This window comes from Pelodiscus sinensis, chromosome 2, assembly GCF_049634645.1.
Source record: "Pelodiscus sinensis isolate JC-2024 chromosome 2, ASM4963464v1, whole genome shotgun sequence".
NCBI lineage: Eukaryota > Metazoa > Chordata > Testudines > Trionychidae > Pelodiscus > Pelodiscus sinensis.
In genome coordinates, this window is record NC_134712.1 from 256,920,690 (window position 1) to 256,938,855 (window position 18,166).

The window sequence follows — 18,166 nt, forward strand, 5'->3', positions numbered from 1 at the left end:
CCAGTGGTGAGAGTCCAGGAGATTTCAAGGTTTCTGGATTCGGTTCCACCGACACGTTGCAACACCATGGGCAAAGCACTTTCTGCCTCCAGGTCTCCATCTGTAAAACTAGGAAAATATTAGATCTTATAGCACGCAAGTGAGATAAGAGTTCATAACCTGCTTAGCTCCTTTGAACAGGACTCTACAAGCATTAACATTGCATTCCCTTTTGTCATTGTTCTTTCAGATTCCAGAGACTTGTTGAAGGAATTTCCACAACCTAAAAACTTGCTTAACAGTGTGATTGGAAGAGCCCTGGGGATCTCCCATGCAAGAGACAAACTGGTGTATATCCACACTAATGGGCCAAGAAAAAAGGTAATTCTATTATTAACCCCTGGTTGTGCGAGAGGTGCTTGTAAGTGGAGGTGGCAAAGGACCAGTATTATTGTGATACTAAATGGTTTATTGCAGGGTAAAAGTCTGAGGGGTAGCCGTGTTAGTCTGTAACATTAAAAACAAGTAGTCCTGTGGCACCTTAGAGAAAATATATATATTATTTTTCCCCTCTTAAATGGGGGGGGGAAAAAAGGTGGACCCCTCAGAATAAGAAAGGAGAGGGAGGAAAATACCTTGTCAATTGTAGTCCTGGTGTTAATGAGGCTAATTGAGTAAGCTGAAAGTGTCCCACACTTAACTTTTGATGTCAATAAGGTGTTGAGTGTGAGGAAAGTTGGTGTTATAATAATGGTAACTAGTTCAAGGCTTTTTTCAGAGCAAGGAATACTGCGTCAGATTTGCATATGAAGGTCAATTCTGAACTCTCTTTCTGTACAGTTTATCCTGTACAGACTAATTCGGCTACCCCCTGAAGCTTCTCTTTCTGTAGTTGGCTTGTGAAATTCCTTTGTGGAAGAATGGCTGCTTTTAAGTCCCTTACTGAGAGCCCAGGGAAGTTAAAATATTCCCTTACAGGTTTCTGTGTGTTATCATTGCTAATATCTGTGATGTGTCCATTAATCCTTTGTCATAGAGATTATTTATTGCAGGGTAGGATGTGTTTCAATATACTCCTCCTTCCCTCTGGTTCTTCATCTCAGCACATTTAGTATGCCTACAAAAACCCAGACTCCACCTCTAACTCTCCCTGTTTGACATAACTCGTTTGCTATCGTTGGCTTCTTTCAGCATGTGCATAGGCTGGTACGCTAGGAGTTAGACCTCGGTTCTAATCTTAATTTTGCCACTGAACAACTGTAAGATTGCGGGCAAATCGCATCACTTCTCTGGGCTTCAGCTGTCACCTCCAGAAAAGAGGGCAAATGAAAAGCCCTTTGAGAGCCTCTGCTGAAAAGTATTAGCTGAAAATAAGAGCTGCTTAGTGACAATTATTTAAACCTTCCTCTTGCTTGGGATTCAGAGAGGTCACCTAAGCACTAGGAGGAAAGGGTGTGGACTCTCTCTCTCTCTCTCTCTCATATATATATATATGTCACTGCTCTTCTTTCCTTTTCAGAAAGTCACTTTGCACATAAAATGGCCTAAGAATGTGGAAGTGGAAGGCTATGGGACCAAAAAGATTGATGCTGAGAGACAGGCTGCAGCTGCTGCATGCCAGCTCTTCAAGGTGAGTTGCTTCCCTCCGCTCATCTCCCTACCAAGAATCAAGAAGAGGCCCCTAGACTTGCTGCCTACTGAATGGGTGTTTGACGGCTGATTTATTGAAAGCTCTTTCTGCCTCCATTTCCTCCGTTGTTGTGTTTCCTAATCAAGAATGGCGGCAGCCCCGCTGGGCTCATGACAAGCTCTTGGTGCGGTGGCCGGATGAGTCTGAGCGTGTGCACCCACTTGCTCCTGTGGCCAAGCAGGTCGCCTGTCTGAGCTCCGAGAGCCTTGAGTTCCCTGGTCTCTGTTCTCCATTGTGTTCTTTGTCGCCTTTCGCTCCATGCACCGCTCATGGCTCTTGGGGGAGATGAGTGTCCCCGATGCCATGCCCTTGTGTTCTTCACCGAGAAGCTCTCCCTGTCTGACCATATAAAGTTATATTGGCGCTGTCTGGGAGGGAGCGTGGGCTAGTGGCTTTAAGCAGCTGAAAACAAGGCTTCTGTAATAGGGAGTGTTGAGTATCTTCAGCTATCAAGGTGGTGATCCCCGTGCTGTCCGTAATAAATTGCTTACTCTCCAAGCCAACAGGTGGTACTGTCTGCTTAGGGCAGGGGACTGTCTTGTTATATTGTGCAGAGTGCCTCACATAGTGGGATTTGGACCCGGAGGCTTCCCACAATACAGTAATTTCTCATTTCACACGTGCCCGCTTAACATGTTTTCGCAATAGCACGATTTTTTTTTTTAGGGAACGTTTTTTGAATTTCACGACCGTCCCCGGAAGAACACGATTTCCCCAGCCGCCCTGTTGCCAGCGGCTGCACGAGACTTCCCTCACCTCCCTGCAAACCTCCGGAGGGTTCGCTGGTCGCAGCGCCATTCCCCACCGACTCCCCCTCACTGGACGCCTTGCCCCCACTCGAAGGCTGGTGGCTGGGTTTCCCCAGCCAGCCCATCGCCGGCGGCTGCGCAGGGCTTCCCCCGCCTCCTTGCAAGGCAGAGGAGGGTTCACCGCGCCATTCCCTGGCGAAGACTCCTTGCCAGACGCAGTGCGGGTCCCGGCAGACTCGTCACAGGGGCATACTTCCAACCCAATCCCCCCTCTCCTCCCCTTCCCTTCCCCAGAGCCAAACACCTCCTCTCCCTGCTGTAACCCAGTCCCCTTTCTCCCCCAACCTTATGTCCCGGTCCCAACAGACACCCCCGCTTGAAACGCAACCCCCACCTTTTCCATCATTTTCAATGGGAAAAATGACCCCGCATAACACGTTTTCATTTAAAGCGGTCGTTTTCTGAAACAGATCTATAGTGTTAAATGAGGAATTACTGTACAAAATAATATTGTTCCATCTAACAGAGGTGTTACGAGGCTGAAGGAATGATGCCAAAGCTCTTAGAAATGTCCCCGTATAAAAAACCAAGATATATATTGTCATGGATGTCCCCGCACCTCTAGGTGGGCACACATGCCTACAATGCATGTGTGGGAGTCGTGCAGTTACCCAAACTGCAATTGGGAGCTGTTTGTAGCTCCAGGAACGGACACGTTTTGGAGCTTTGTACATTACAGAACCCAGAAATACAAGCACCTGTCACTTGAACATAAACGTCTTACGTGAATGAAAAGAAGAGGAAGTGAGACGTGAATCTATTCGCTAATATGAGTCCTGGTGTTGGGTTTGGTGGGATGACCCAGCTAGTTCTGTTCTTTGAAGTAAATATGTTGTTTACTATGTGAATCAACATACTTTGTTGTGGGGGAGGAAAGAGGAGCCTAGCTAATTTGGTGTAGTCTGTGGTGTTGGGGTGGATTCAGTGCTTTAAAACACTAAACCGAGTGTTTGGTGTATAACAAAGCAGCATGCGCTGGCCCAGCCTGTGCGAACAACTGCAGGGCACCATGTGATGGGAAGGGCAGTCGGAAAGGAGCAGAGGCTTCCTGTCGCTCTCCTGGACTCGAGGGATTCATCTCTACACGTCTCCCCTTTGTCCCAAGTTTGCATCCAGTCTGCTTTAGAAGTTGTCCAGCCCAGCTGGCTTCCTACTGCTGTCTTAACCGAGTGCAACTCTTCCATTCAGGGCTGGGGGTTGTTAGGGCCCCGGAACGAGCTCTTCGACGCTGCAAAGTACCGTATCCTTGCCGACCAGCTTGGCTGCCCAGAGGACAGGTGGTGCCCGGAAAGCAGGTGGCGTTCTAAGTCTGGGCCGTCCCTGGCCGACTTGTCGACTTGCTGGAGGCGGGCGGAACCGGATGACTCCATCCAGTCCATGGAGCAAGGCAGGATGCCTAAAGCGATGAGACGAGAGGAGATGGAGGAAGGGGAGCTGGAGGAAGGAGAACTGGAGGAAGGGGAGCTGGAAGAAGACACAATTGATGTTACCGATTACCTGTCCATGGCGCAGAGCGAAGCTCGGACCCCGGCTAGAGACATGAGGTAAAGCCGTGTTCTGACTCGGTCCCTAAAGCGGGCGTCGGGAGGGAACGGTCCAGGCAATGGCTGGTGTAGCCCCACAGACCTCAAAGTTGACCTCTTGCCACGTAAACACAGTGAGCACGCCGCGCACTGCAGCAGAGTCTGACCCGAAAGCGCCTCTGCCTGGCGCTGCTTGTGCTGGGCCCTTCCCTGAGCGGGGGGGTCCGCATGTGCTCACACTGAGGCCAGCCCTGGGGGGAAAAGAATCCGGGCCGCAGCAAGGACCCCTCAGGCAGACGCCCCTGCTTGCCCTGCTCTCTTGTGCCGCTCAGCAAAGTGGCTGTGGGGCTGGGCCCTTTGTGAGCCATAAACTGTGAGCCAGGAGGGGGGAGTGGTGCTCCCGCCCCCCAGCACAATCCCATTGGCTGGTGTCTGGCTGGAAGCTGCCAGTCACCCCTCCCCTCAGGCTCTTACTCACAGAGCACATGGCCCTGCAGCCGGTGGGGGGAGGAGCCGGGCAGTTGGGTGGGGTTGCTGCTCTGGAGTCTCACTGGTAACTCTCCTGGCCAGAGCCTGCCCCTGACACTCCAGTCCTCCCCCGCCCCCCGTGTAACCCAAACCCTTTGCCCCCCTCCTGAGCTCATACCCCCTCCCAGACCCTGCACCCTAGTCCCCTGCCCTAGATCACAGCCCTCTCCTGCCCTAGGTCGCAGTCCTGCACCCCAATCCCGTGTTTCAGGCCACAACTGCCTCCTTCACCCAAACTCCATGGCCCTGGACCCAAAAAAGGTTCCCACCTCTGCCATAAATAAAGACAAAGTTGAAATCTTTTGTTGGATGTCATATTTTACTGTATTTAAAAATGTAGCCTGGCCAACAAGGCCCCAATTGGGGCTCCCCCCCCCCCCAGTCTGGCCACAGCGTCCTAACACTCCTGCACTCCCCCACACCCCACCTTGTGTCCTGAGCCCATCATACACCTGAACCCCCTGCCCTGAGCCCCTGAGAACCCCACATCCCCAGTCTCCTGCCATAACACTCCTGCACCCCACACACATCCCACCCTGAGCTCCCTTATACACCCCAACCCAGACTCTTGCACCCCCACATCCTCAGCCCCCTGAATGCCTGCATGAAGTTGGATTTGACCAGTTATGATATAAATTGCAAAGAAATGTGCGAAAAGATGCAGCAGCAGAAGTTCCATTAAATAAAGTCTGTGGGTTCAAGGTTTCATTGATGCTATTATTAATCATTATGGCAATTATCAATAACGTTAATTTGTATATTTTCAGTCCTGCAAATGGGCATTCTTATATGGCCCTTTGTTGACCCCTTGTTCTGAATTTTGATCTAGTTTGGCTCTTCGGTTTGAAACAGTAGCCAACCCCTGCTCTTTAGATTGCCAGCGTCCCCCAGGGGAGAGCAAGTCAGGACTTGTATTTCCATTTTTTTAAAAGGGAAACAGTTGGGGAGGGACGGGAATACTCTGCCATTGCCTGTGTCTCTAAAGGACTGGTGAAAACCGTTCCCGCACACCAGTTTGCACTGCAGCTGTAAATATTTGGGAGGACTGTTCCTTTCAGTAGAGGCTAGAGTTGGAGGTTTGGCTTGGAGGCCCCCCGGCGAGGGGAATTGTCTTCGTTCTGTGCTCTGAGCCGTGTAACGCAATGGAGGGGGAGTCCTCACTACCCGGCGAGGTGCAAACCCTCCACTGCTAATTAACTCCATACACTCCGGCACTCACCTTGGGTACGTCTACACTACATGGCTCCCTCGACGGAGCCACGTAGATTTGTTTATTGGGCAAAGGGAAATGAAGCGGCGATTTAAATAATCACCACTTCATTTAAATTTAAATGGCTGATCAGCTGTTTGTCAGCTCAGCGCTAGTCCGGACGCTCCGCGGTCGACATCAAAGCCCTTTGTCGACCGCCCCGGTAAACCTCATCCCACGAGGAATAACGGGGAGGTCGACAAAGGGCTTTGATGTCGGCAGGGGAGCGTCCAGACTAGCGCGCTGAGCGGACAAACAGCTGATCAGCTGTTTGTCGGCTCAGCGTGGCAGCCATTTAAATTTAAATGAAGCCGTGATTATTTAAATCGCTGCTTCGTTTCCCTTTGCCGACCACCCTCATCTACGTGGCTCCGTCGATGAGCCATGGAGTCGAGACACAGCCCTTGAGAATACAGTTGCAGACCTGGGCAAAGGAGCCGGGGGGAGGGGAAGTGGGGGAGTCTGAGCTCCGATAGAATTAGCGAGAAGGGAAATTGATTTTCACCTTGTTTGCCTTTCAGGGGAGGGGCCTCGGTGGAAATGACGGACGACAACAACGCCATCAGGGCTCTGACCCAGTTCCCTCTGCCCAAAAACCTCCTGGCCCAGGTGATTCAGATTGCAACCTCTTCCTCCACGGTCAAGGTGAGTTGCTGTGGAAATGGCCTTTCCCGCCTTCTCGGGTTGGGAATGTGCTTGTTGCAGTGTGGCCGGCTAGGCCGCGGCGATGGCACGGTGTCGCTGGCGAGGACGGGAGGGGATTCTTTGGGGCTCTTCGAGGACAAGGTGGGTAGCGCTGAGCTGAGGGCAATGAGGCTGAAGAGCAGGGAAGCCCTACCGGCAGCGGCCCTGCGGAGGAATCCCTTGGGAGAAGCAGTGGAGCCTGGTGACTCCAGAGTGGCGCTGTTATGTGCAGTGGTTGTGTGTTCGCTGGCTGCATTGGGCTGCAAGCCCCTTTTGTTTGTGTAGCCAGCCAGCGCTGTATCTTTTACTCTCAGAATCTGTTGTTGCAGATTGGCCCCGAATGCCATTCCTGCCTGCCTCTCTGCTCGCCTTCCCCTGCCCTCTTCCCCACCTCCTCTCCAGACTTTGTGCCCTGCAGGGGCTGGAACAAAGTTTAAGCTCTTCCCCTGGTACCCTTCACCTTCTAGCTCCCTCCTTCCATGAAGTTCTCCTCACAGTGGCCTGGTCTTGGTACAGTCCACTGGCTCAGTGTAGAGAGGGATCAGGTACATGCGTAATACCTTGACTTTCATAAGGTTTTTTCCACAGTCTGACGTGAGCAAATGAGGGAAATGTCTCCATGAAATGACTGTAAGGGGAGTGGGTCACTGATTGGAAGGCAGAGCTCAGTGGTTTGCGGTCAGACTTGCAGGACACACTGAATGGGGACTCCAGAAGTTGGTCCGATGGCAGATATTCCCTTACCCACTTGTCTCACTAAGTGCAAAGTACTTCACTGAGGAAGGAAAAATCAACCCCCCCTCCGCCCGTTACAAATGGGGAGTAGCTGGCTTGGTGGCGGTACTGTTGAGAGGGATCTGCGGGCAATAGCGGATCACAAACTGAATGAACCAACAATGTGAGGCCGTTGTGAGAGAAGCTAATCGAACCAGGGGTTTATTAAAGGGGTGTTGCATATAAGACATGGGAAATAATTTGCCTGCTCTGCTCAGTACTGGTAAGGCCTCAGCTGGACTGTTGGGCCAGATCTGGGTGCCATACTTCAGGAAGAGAGTCCAAATAAGAGCAACCACTGCCGGAGGCATAGAAAACCTGACCCACGAGGAAAGGGTTAAAAACTGGGCGTGTTTCATCTTGAGGAAAGGTGATAGGGAGAACCTGAGGGTGCTGGTCAACTGTTCTCCATGTCCCCTGAAGGTAGAACAAGAAGCAGTGGCCTTAATTGGCAGTCAGGAAGGTTGAGGTGCGATATTAGGAAAACTTTCTCCCTACAAGGATAGTTAAGATCCCCATTGCGGGAGGGATTTTTAAGCCCAGGTTGGACAGAGGCCTGTGGAGCGCGGTCTAGGGTTACCTGGTCCCTGTGCTGAGGCAGGACCTTGATGAGATGATCTTTTGAGGCCCCTTCCAGACCTACTTTTCTAGGAGTCTGTTCCAGACGGAACCGAGTTCAAGTCTTACCGGTAGACACGCCCTGCTGCTCAGGTGATGTCGCCTAGTAAACCCATTCAGAGGCTCCCCCCGGATAAACAAACCTCAGGCGCCTTCCTCTTCCCACAAAAGCTGCCCGTGTCTCTTTCAGGAGTTCATGCAGTTCCGCACTGTGGGCACCAAGACAAAGATCTGCAAGCTCACCCTGCGCTGGCCCTGCCCCATGACCTTTGCTGCCAAAGGCCGCCGCAAGGTTGAGGCGGAGAACAAGGCAGCAGCCCTGGCCTGCCAGAAGTTGAAGGTGAGTGGCACCTGTCTGGGAGCAAGTCTTGAGGCTGCTACCGCCCCATCCTTTCCAGCCGGCTGTTGGGGGCGCTGTTCACACCAGAACCGGGGCCAGGCGGAGCAGCCAAGCCCTAAGGCTGCTGCTGTTTCTGAGACTGTCTGGGTTTGCTGCTGCCACCTCTCGCTGACTCCGGGGGGAAGAGTTGGGTCAGATGATTGTCCTTGTCTCTAGGCCAGTGGTCACCACCCAGTCGATCGGGATCTGCTGGTGGATCTTGGAGCCTCTGACAGGGGATCCTGACAGGTTTGGCCGGGAGGCTGTCAAGTGCCGTTACTTCATCTGCCCCTCTAAGCACTGCCGTGCTGCTCCTGCCCTCTGCCTTGGAGCTGCCTCCCAGCCCCGGAGCCTCTTGCTTGCTGCGCAGGGGACACGAAGAGGAGGAGGGGGTGCTGCTGTCAGGGTGCTCTGCCCGGTATCCCACTCCACAGAGCAGCGGGAGCGGGGCAGGGATGGAGGGAGTTTGCTGGCTGCTTTTGGGAGCGGTGCAGGGCCAGGGTAGGGATGAGCCTGCCTTAGTCCCCGGCACCACCACCCAGCTGCCACCTGTGGTAAGCGGTGCCCAGCTGGAGCCAGCATTCCAAACCCCGGCCCCAGTCCTGGACCCCTGCTGCGCCCCTAGACCTGAGTCCCCCTGCACCCAAACTCCCTCCCTCGGCCTGCACCTACAACCCCCTGCCCCAGGCTCAGCTCAGAGCCCCTCCCACCCGCCAATCCCTTAGCCCAAGAGCAGGGTCCGCAACCCCAGCCTGATGAAAGGGAGCGAGGATGGGGAGGGAGGGAGGATGGAGCGAGCAGGGGCGGGGCCTTGGAGAAGGGGCGGGAAGGAGGCGGGTTTGGGGTGGATCCTGGGTCAGACTGAAATTGAGCAAGGTTGGCGGCCCCTGCCCTATGCTACCACGTTAGGAGAGGGGGTCTCTGACGTTCCACAGTCCAGCCTGCGCGTCCCTGTGGCCCGAGGGGCGAGGGTCCTCTCCCCTCCCCCCCAGCTCTGACCCTGCCTCTTCCCGCCCTCCCCCCCGTTGCACCCGTTCCCTCGAGCCCCCACCCGAAGGCCACGGCCGGGGGATGGCGCCGGAGCAGAGCAGGCTGCTGCATCGCTCTGCTCCCTGTGGCTCCCGCCACGCCCAACCCCTGCTGCTGGCCCCGCCGGCTAACCTGAGTGTGGGGGACCATCCCGTCCATAGGACAGTTGGGGCAACTGCCGCAGGGCCCCCCAGAGCAGAGTCTGGGGCAGCTGCCCTGAGCCATCCTATGGCTCTGCGCACCCCTCCCCCGGGCTAGAGCGGTGGGCTGGCAGTGGTGCGGAGCTGCAAACTGCTGTAGCACGTTGTGCTCATAGCAGAGGCAGGGGGAGCCGGGGGGGGGGGAGGTTAAATTGCCTGTGGGTGGCAGGCAGGGCCAGGGAACGTACGGGACAGGCACCTGGAGCCAAGAGACCCGGGGGGGGGGGGATGTGCAGAGACCCCACCCATCTCCCGGAGCCCTACCAGAGGGGGAGCTCTGGCGCTGATCTGAAGGGGAGCTGAGTTTGGCCTTGAGCTCTAGCTGGTGGGCCGCTGTGGCTCTGTTTTGGCCCATCAGCAAAGTGATGCGCGAGGCCCAGCCGGCGAGTGGAGGGTCTTTTCAGCCCCCAGCTCCCCCGGGAAAGGCGGGCTGGCTTCCTGCTCCTTCGGCGCTCTGGACTCCCGGCTCTCTGGCGCAGGGAATGGGTGACCCGGCTCCAAAACCAGCGTGGAGCGGGCGAGCAGGAAAGGCAGGTCTGGGCTGGCTTCTCCGGAAGGCTGTGGAAGTGCCCGTCGGAGGGTGACTGGCTCTCGGAAGCGGGTCCGGTTGGAAGCGACTGTACTCGCCTTTCCTCCGGCCTGGATCTTCGTTGTCTGCGTCGGGGCAGGGACAGCCCAGGGCTCCCGTTTCACAGCAGAGCGGCTGGGGCAGGGAAGATCTTCCAGCGTCCCCGTGGTCTCCGCCTCTTGCCCTCGGTCTCAGGAACCGTTGGGCTGGGGGCCTTCCTGAGTAGGGACACTTGCCGTTCCTTGCCTGCCGCCTGTCTTGGGGGCAGGGGTCTGGCCACGGAGGGGCTGAGGCAGATGAAAATGCTGACGGGAGTCTCGTCTGTGCCGTGTTCCCTTCCCCCCACCCCAGCCGCCACGGCGGGGAGAGCTCTTGCCTCTCTTACCGCCCCCGTTTGTCTCCTTCCTTTCCAGAGCCTGGGCTTAGTGGACAAGAACAACAACCCCCTGAGCCATGCCATGTACAACATGACGTCCCTCCGGGAGTTTGGCGAGAACCAGAGGAGACCCTGCCACATCAAAGTCCCGGAAGCCACCCTGCGTAAGATCGAGAACTACCTGAACCACGTAAGGCTTGTTCACGTGCAGCGGGGCCGCCTCGCGGCAAGGGGGGAGCTGGGTTCCCTGCCCTTCCGCCCGCCGAACCGCTGCTGTCCCACGGTACCGTCTGGACTGAGCTGGCTAGGGATCTCGGCATGTCGATAACTACATGATGAATCGATAAGCCTGGGCTTATTGGTTAATCTTGTTGGCTACGTGCACCCGCTCTGTATTGGGGGGTGCGCAGGAGGCAGGAGCTGGCTTCACCCCATAAGCACTGGATCCCATGGAGCCATTTACCCCTCCTCTTCTCCCTGCTTCTGCCTCTGATGGCGGGCGGGAGAGGCATCCTGGAGCCAGGACACACACAGCCCACACGTGTCAGCTCCCACGGAGCCGTCTGCCCCCACACAGAAGCATTGGGGGGAGGGGAGGAGGCAGGCTCCCTTGGAGCACCAGCTCCGCCTGGCCCCCCCATCAGAGGCAGCAGCAGGGCGGGGAGCAGGGCAGCCTCTGTCCGTGGCGGCCCAGGCTTGCTGCAGACAGAGGCTGCTCCGTGGGATGCCGGCGTGGTGGCAGCAGTGTGGGGTGGCAGGCTGGAGCCAATCTGCATGGGGAGCTGGCTTTAAACCTGGCTCCCCTCACGAGTCGGCTCCCGCCTGCCACCCTGCGCGGCTGCCTCTGGTACAGGGACTGCATCCTGCCCCTTGAAATCCTCCTCGCTGTCCGGGGTCTGAGAGTCGTTTCTTGCCGCGAGCTGTTGTTGCTTAGAACTGAACAGCAGCTGTCCCAGAGCCTCGGGGCCCTGCGGAGAGTCGGCCTCGCTCCCGGGGGTCTCTTCCTCGGCACCCGAAGGCAGCCTGGCTCTTGAGCGCGCTGCTGGCGCGTCGGGCCCCTGTTGCGGAGCTCTCAGGATCCAGTGTTCGGAGCAGGGCATGGGGGCGGGCAGGCCGGCCGGGCCGTCGCTCCACGGTGCTGCGTGCGGTTTCTCTGTTCTGTGGCGGGCACAGCATGGCGGGTTAGTTACCACAGCGCTAAAATCTTTGTGAACGGCCTGAGTGAGCCAGAAGAGGCTCGCGACGAGGCAGGCGTGGGGGGCTACCTGGCAGCTGGCGTGTCGCGCGGAGCGGGCCGAGTTCTGAGCTGAGCCTCTGCAAACAGAGAATTCAGGGGCTGCATTGCTCGAGGGAGCTAAGCGGTGACTGGCGCTGGGCCACGCAGTCAGTGCAGCGCCCGCGTCCCGCCTGCCCTGACCCTGCAACGCTCCCTCCTGGCGTACGGCCGTCTAAGGAGCTGCGGGAACGTTAAGCATCTGCCAATTTTCTCCCCCTTCCCCAGTACCCCGTGGACTCGAGGGAATCCAGGCCGCGGCTTGCTGACGACATGATGAACCTGAGTAAGGAATCTGGTGCGATCAGTGATGCCATCACAGGGAAGACGTACACGCCCCTGTCCGAGGGGGAGGAGGTCCGCCTTAGCCAGAACCTCCTGGCGCTTTGGAAGAGGAGGGGTTCGTCGTGGCCGGAGAGCCCCCAGCTGCCTGTGGACCCTCACAAGGACACCATCCTGTCGGCTGTTGAGCAGAATCCGGTGGTGGTGATCGCAGGAGACACTGGCTGCGGGAAAACCACCCGGATCCCGCAGCTGCTGCTGGAGCGTTACATCCTGGAGGGGCGCGGAGCCCGCTGCAACGTGGTGATCACCCAGCCCCGGCGGATCAGCGCCATCTCGGTGGCCCAGCGGGTGGCGCAGGAGCTGGGCCCCAACATGAGGAAGAACGTGGGCTACCAGGTGCGGCTGGAGAGCAAGCCACCAGCCCGGGGAGGCGCCCTGCTCTTCTGCACCGTGGGCATCCTCCTGCGGAAGCTGCAGGGCAACCCCAGCCTGGAGGGCGTCAGCCACGTGATCGTGGACGAGGTCCACGAGCGGGACGTCAACACCGACTTCCTGCTGATCCTGCTGAAAGGCATCCAGAAGCTCAACCCAGAGCTGCGCCTGGTGCTGATGAGCGCCACGGGGGACAACCAGCGCTTCTCGCAGTACTTCGGGGACTGCCCCGTGGTCAAGGTGCCGGGCTTCATGTACCCAGTGAAGGAGTATTACCTGGAGGAGATCCTGGCCAAGCTGGGCCGGCACCGACACCGGCACTACGAGGTGAAGGTGAGCGCGCAGCCCGGAGCCTGCTCTGCCCTGGGAGGGCCAGAGGGGAAGAGACTTGAGCTGGGGCGATTCCTTCCTGCCACACCTACCCCGGTGCCCTGGGCTCGCCAGCTACGGGCCGCGTGTGAATCCCAGCCCAGACCCCCTGAGCTTCCCCGTGGGCTTGGTGAGATCCCACTGCTAATCCTCTGAAACGGGGATCCGAGTTCGGACTCTCCTCTTGACCCCTGGGCTGGGAGTCCTAGCGCCCCGTGGGCTTGGTGAGATCCCACTGCTAATCCTCTGAAACGGGGATCCGAGTTCGGACTCTCCTCTCGACCCCTGGGCTGGGAGTCCTAGCGCCCCGTGGGCTTGGTGAGATCCCACTGCTAATCCTCTGAAACGGGGATCCGAGTTCGGACTCTCCTCTCGACCCCTGGGCTGGGAGTCGCTAGCGCCCCGTGGGCTTGGTGAGATCCCACTGCTAATCCTCTGAAACGGGGATCCGAGTTCGGACTCTCCTCTCGACCCCTGGGCTGGGAGTCGCTAGCGCCCCGTGGGCTTGGTGAGATCCCATTGCTAATCCTCTGAAACGGGGATCCGAGTTCAGACTCGCCTCTCGACCCCTGGGCTGGGACACGCTAGCGCCCCGTGGGCTTGGTGAGATCCCACTGCTAATCCTCTGAAACGGGGATCCGAGTTCGGACTCGCCTCTCGACCCTTGGGCTGGGAGTCGCTAGCGCCCCGTGGGCTTGGTGAGATCCCACTGCTAATCCTCTGAAACGGGGATCCGAGTTCGGACTCGCCTCTCGACCCCTGGGCTGGGGGACGCTAGCGCCCCGTGGGCTTGGTGAGATCCCACTGCTAATCCTCTGAAACGGGGATCCGAGTTCGGACTCGCCTCTCGACCCCTGGGCTGGGAGTCGCTAGCGCCCCGTGGGCTTGGTGAGATCCCACTGCTAATCCTCTGAAACGGGGATCCGAGTTTGGACTCGCCTCTCGACCCCTGGGCTGGGAGTCGCTAGCGCCCCGTGGGCTTGGTGAGATCCCACTGCTAATCCTCTGAAACGGGGATCCGAGTTCGGACTCGCCTCTCGACCCCTGGGCTGGGGGACGCTAGCGCCCCGTGGGCTTGGTGAGATCCCACTGCTAATCCTCTGAAACGGGGATCCGAGTTCGGACTCGCCTCTCGACCCCTGGGCTGGGACACGCTAGCGCCCCGTGGGCTTGGTGAGATCCCACTGCTAATCCTCTGAAACGGGGATCCGAGTTCGGACTCGCCTCTCGACCCCTGGGCTGGGACACGCTAGCGCCCCGTGGGCTTGGTGAGATCCCACTGCTAATCCTCTGAAACGGGGATCCGAGTTCGGACTCTCCTCTCGACCCCTGGGCTGGGAGTCGCTAGCGCCCCGTGGGCTTGGTGAGATCCCATTGCTAATCCTCTGAAACGGGGATCTGAGTTCGGACTCTCCTCTCGACCCCTGGGCTGGGAGTCGCTAGCGCCCCGTGGGCTTGGTGAGATCCCACTGCTAATCCTCTGAAACGGGGATCCGAGTTCAGACTCGCCTCTCGACCCCTGGGCTGGGAGTCGCTAGCGCCCCGTGGGCTTGGTGAGATCCCACTGCTAATCCTCTGAAACGGGGATCCGAGTTCAGACTCGCCTCTCGACCCCTGGGCTGGGAGTCGCTAGCGCCCCGTGGGCTTGGTGAGATCCCACTGCTAATCCTCTGAAACGGGGATCTGAGTTCGGACTCTCCTCTCGACCCCTGGGCTGGGAGTCGCTAGCGCCCCGTGGGCTTGGTGAGATCCCACTGCTAATCCTCTGAAACGGGGATCCGAGTTCGGACTCTCCTCTCGACCCCTGGGCTGGGGGACGCTAGCGCCCCGTGGGCTTGCCTGCAGGTCAGTGCGTGGAGACTGAGGGCGCTGCCGGCCAGTGTCAGTTAGCTAAAGGACACATGCCAGGAAGTCTGGACACGCCAGGGAGGTTTGAAGCCACCCCCAGCTCTGGTTCTCTCTGGCCCCTTAGAGGGAATGTCTGCGGAGTGTCCTGGCAGCAGACCAGTGGGTTAAGTGTAGATCCCCTGCCTGCCTGAAGTCGCCTTTCCCTGGTTCTGTCCTCGCATGTGCTGCAACTGGCCCTGTTTTATTAACTCCGCCCCCCCAGGAATGGTTCCCTACGTATCCCTCGTAATACTGGTTGGCTTCCTGGGGTGCGTGTCCCCCCCACTAAGCCCGTTACTCTTTCTGCTTCCGGGACCCTCTTTAAAGGCCTTTCCTACTCCAGTTGCCTGCCCCACTCTTCTCAAAAGCTGCTGCCACTTGATTAATTCACTGATGTCCCAGTCCCATAGGGCACCAGCCTGCCCCCACCCCAAACAGCCCTGATTTAAAGGAGCCAGTCTCCTATGTAATGCTGATGCTTACAAACCCCTGCAAGCTCACCGTGCCCCTGGCTGGAGAAGGGAGGTGGGACCTGCACTGCACAGGAGAGGTGGTGACCGGACTGAGTGTGTTGCAGAAAAGCCCAAACCTCATTCTGGGCGGCATTAACGCGAGTGTTGGGAGCAAGACGCGAGACGTCGTAATTCCACTCTGCTCTGCACTGGTCAGGCCTCAGCTGGAGTCTTGTGTCCAGTTCAGGGCCCCACATTTCCGGAAAGATGTGGAGAAATGACAAGGGGTCCAGAGAATGGCAACAAAACTGATGAAAGGTCTAGAGAACAGGAGGGATGAGGGAAGACTGAAAGAATTGGGCTTGTTTAGTTTGGAAAGGGGAGGACTGAGGGGGGATGTGAGAGCGGTTTTCAAGTATCTAAAAGGGTGTCCCAAGGAGGGAGAAAAATTATTCTCTTTAAAGTCTGATGCTAGGACAAGTAGCAAGGGAGGTTTAGGCTGGACATTAGGAAAAAGTTCCCAACTGTCCGGGTGGTTAGACACTGGAATAAGTTGCCCGGGGGGGTTGTGGAGTCTCCATCCCTGGAGATATTTAAGAGCCGGTTGGACAGACGCCGGTCAAGGATGGTCTAGATGGTGCTTGGTCCTGCCATGAGGGCAGCAGGGGACCGGACTTGATGACCTCTGGAGGTCCCTGCCAGTTCTATGATTCGGTGCCTAAATGTAAAGCTCCTGGAGTTCTTGGCTCATAGTCCTGTGCCCAGACCACTAGCCCAGGGGTCTGCCACGGGAGGGGGATGCTCCAGGACGGGTAGCGCCCTCCCGGGCCCGTTGGGCGTGGCCACGGCCTCGGAACTCACGCGGCCTCCTGTGTTTCTCAGCAATCCGATGACGAATGTGTCCTGGACCTTGAGCTGATCACGGACCTCGTGCTCCAGATAGATGCCCATGGAGAGCCAGGTAGGTGCTGCTTTACCTTCTCCCTTGCCAGGGGGCTTGGACGCTGGGGAAAGAGCAGCTGGAGCCTGGACCCTTTGCCAAGGCGGGTCAGAGACACAAAGCAGGGCTGGCTCCTGTCTTTCTCCTGAGGGTGCTGGGCCGGTCCGAGTCCTTCATCCTCGTATTGTCAGGGTCTCGCGGGCGCCTGGGGCTGCGGGGATACCCCGCGTCGGGCAGGCACCGAGGCTGCAGGAAGACACGGAGGAGCTTGTCAGCAAAGGGTGCAGTCCAGGGCAGCCTTCCAGGCTGCATAGCCCAGAGCCGTAACAAGAGGGAACCACAGAAGTGGATTTGGTGACGAGGGTTTCCCTACAGTTCAAATGGGGTGGCACTCCCAGGTCTCCTCGCGGCTCGTGGGTAGCCTGACCTGGGAATGCCCATGCGATGTCACATCGTGTCTGGGAGAGTGGCGGCCCTGCTTGCTTGAGGCCCCTGATGAGCAGCGTGGCGTCTGGGCACAGGGGGGGTACGGCACTGGCAGATCTTGGCACTTCTCCACCTGGCTTGAGAGGTGCCACGTAGCCAGCCACAGCGGCCTTCGTACCTGTACCCTGGGGCCTGGCGTCCCCACAGGACAGCCGAGCGCTCTGGTTACCTCTTGTAAGGTCGAGCACCCCACAGCACCCTGCGCAGGAGGCTGCCTCTGGAAGGAGGAAGGCTGGTGTGAAGCTATCTGGAGGAAGTCTGGCTGTTTCCAAGCCATTCAGCTCCGTTCCCTGTCGTGACACTGACCGGGGGTCCCAGGACGCCTGGTGCAGATGTGTCTCCGTGGCGGAATAGCCCGAGAGCTGGCCGGAAGCAAGGGGCTGGTTGTCTTGTGTCCAAGGACGTCCCCCTCTGCACTCTCACTCCCTGGGTCCCTGAGCTCGGTTGGGTGCCTCACGCGGGGCTGTGTCTGCAAGCCGCAGGGACGATTAGTCCCGGTAGGTCCGGCCCGCAGGCGTGGGAACCTGGGAGTCTCCTGTCCAGGGTTCTGGGGTGAGCTGGGGAACCACTGGGGTTCTCCAGGACTCCCTGGGGCGTGGCAGGACTGGCCCAGAAGCAAGCGTCTGTCTTCAGGTGGGAAAAGAGCCTCATGCATCTCCGGGGCGCCTGTTCTGCTCCTGATTCTTTGCAGGCGGGATCCTCTGCTTCCTTCCTGGCTGGCAGGAGATCAAAGGGGTGCAGCAGCGCCTGCTGGAGACGCTGGGCTCTCAGAACAGCCGCTACCTCGTCTTACCAGGTGAGATGCCTGGGGGGTGTGGGCCCAGTGGTGGCCCTGTCCCGTCACTGCATAGAGGGCAGATGGCCCATCGCCCTACACAGGCCACGCTGCTGCTGCTGAGGCCTGTGGGGAGGTGAAGGGGACGGATTGACTCGGTCTGCTGGGGTGGAGCTGTGGGCAGGGTAGCTCCGTGCTGTGGCCAGGGGAGTCTCCGTGGGTGAGCTCCAGGCCCCGGAAGGCATCTGCTTCCAGCTGGCGCCAGCGTGCGGAGCTGTCGGGGCGAGGGAGCTGGGCGGCGGGTGACGCCCTTACTGCCAGGTGCAGCGCTGCCCTGTGAGTGCCACTTCGGTCTCATCCAGATGGGGTATTTTCCAATCAACGGGGCTCTGAGGCCGCCGCTGGCCCCCACCGGCTGCAGCCTGCTGGGCGTGCGCCCGGGCACTGAGCCACGAGGAACGCGTGGGCTGGGGGAGGAATGCCAGGCCTTTGGCGCAGCCCCCCGGTCAGGTGGCACTAAGCTATCGAGTGGGGCCACAAGGGAGAGCGCCGGTATCTCTAACACGGGGGAGCGCGGCGTCTCGGGAATGGCCCCGTGCGCTCGGCTTGCTCTAGGCCGGTGGGTTTAACCCTTTCTTCAGTGGCCTGCGCAGTTTCAAATGGAGGCGCAGCCCCTTGGGAAAGCTTCGCCCCAGGCGGGGTGTTAAGTAGCGAGTCGCCGATGGAATGTCCATCGATTAGTCGATAAGCACCTCCGCGCTCCGCGGCCCCAGTCCGAGGTGGAACGCCGAGTGGAAGTCCCGCTGACTCTGAGCTCCGCACTGGCACTTCCGCTCTGTGCGTTTCAAAGCGGCAGCGCCA

General features: G+C 58.2%; 1 protein-coding gene across 6 annotated transcripts in view; it reads left to right on the forward strand.

Moving 5' to 3' along the window:
* The window catches only part of DHX30 (DExH-box helicase 30), a 50,817-nt gene that overhangs the window by 24,922 nt on the left and 7,729 nt on the right, over positions 1–18,166 (forward strand). For all 6 annotated transcript variants that reach the window (XM_075923043.1, XM_075923042.1, XM_075923040.1 and 3 more), the window contains 9 exons: positions 230–360; positions 1,499–1,609; positions 3,667–4,022; positions 6,300–6,423; positions 8,045–8,194; positions 10,444–10,596; positions 11,908–12,729; positions 15,987–16,065; positions 17,222–17,326. In XM_075923043.1, coding sequence (XP_075779158.1) covers positions 230–360; positions 1,499–1,609; positions 3,667–4,022; positions 6,300–6,423; positions 8,045–8,194; positions 10,444–10,596; positions 11,908–12,729; positions 15,987–16,065; positions 17,222–17,326 — 2,031 coding nt within the window. The remainder of the gene's footprint in view (positions 1–229; positions 361–1,498; positions 1,610–3,666; positions 4,023–6,299; positions 6,424–8,044; positions 8,195–10,443; positions 10,597–11,907; positions 12,730–15,986; positions 16,066–17,221; positions 17,327–18,166) is intronic.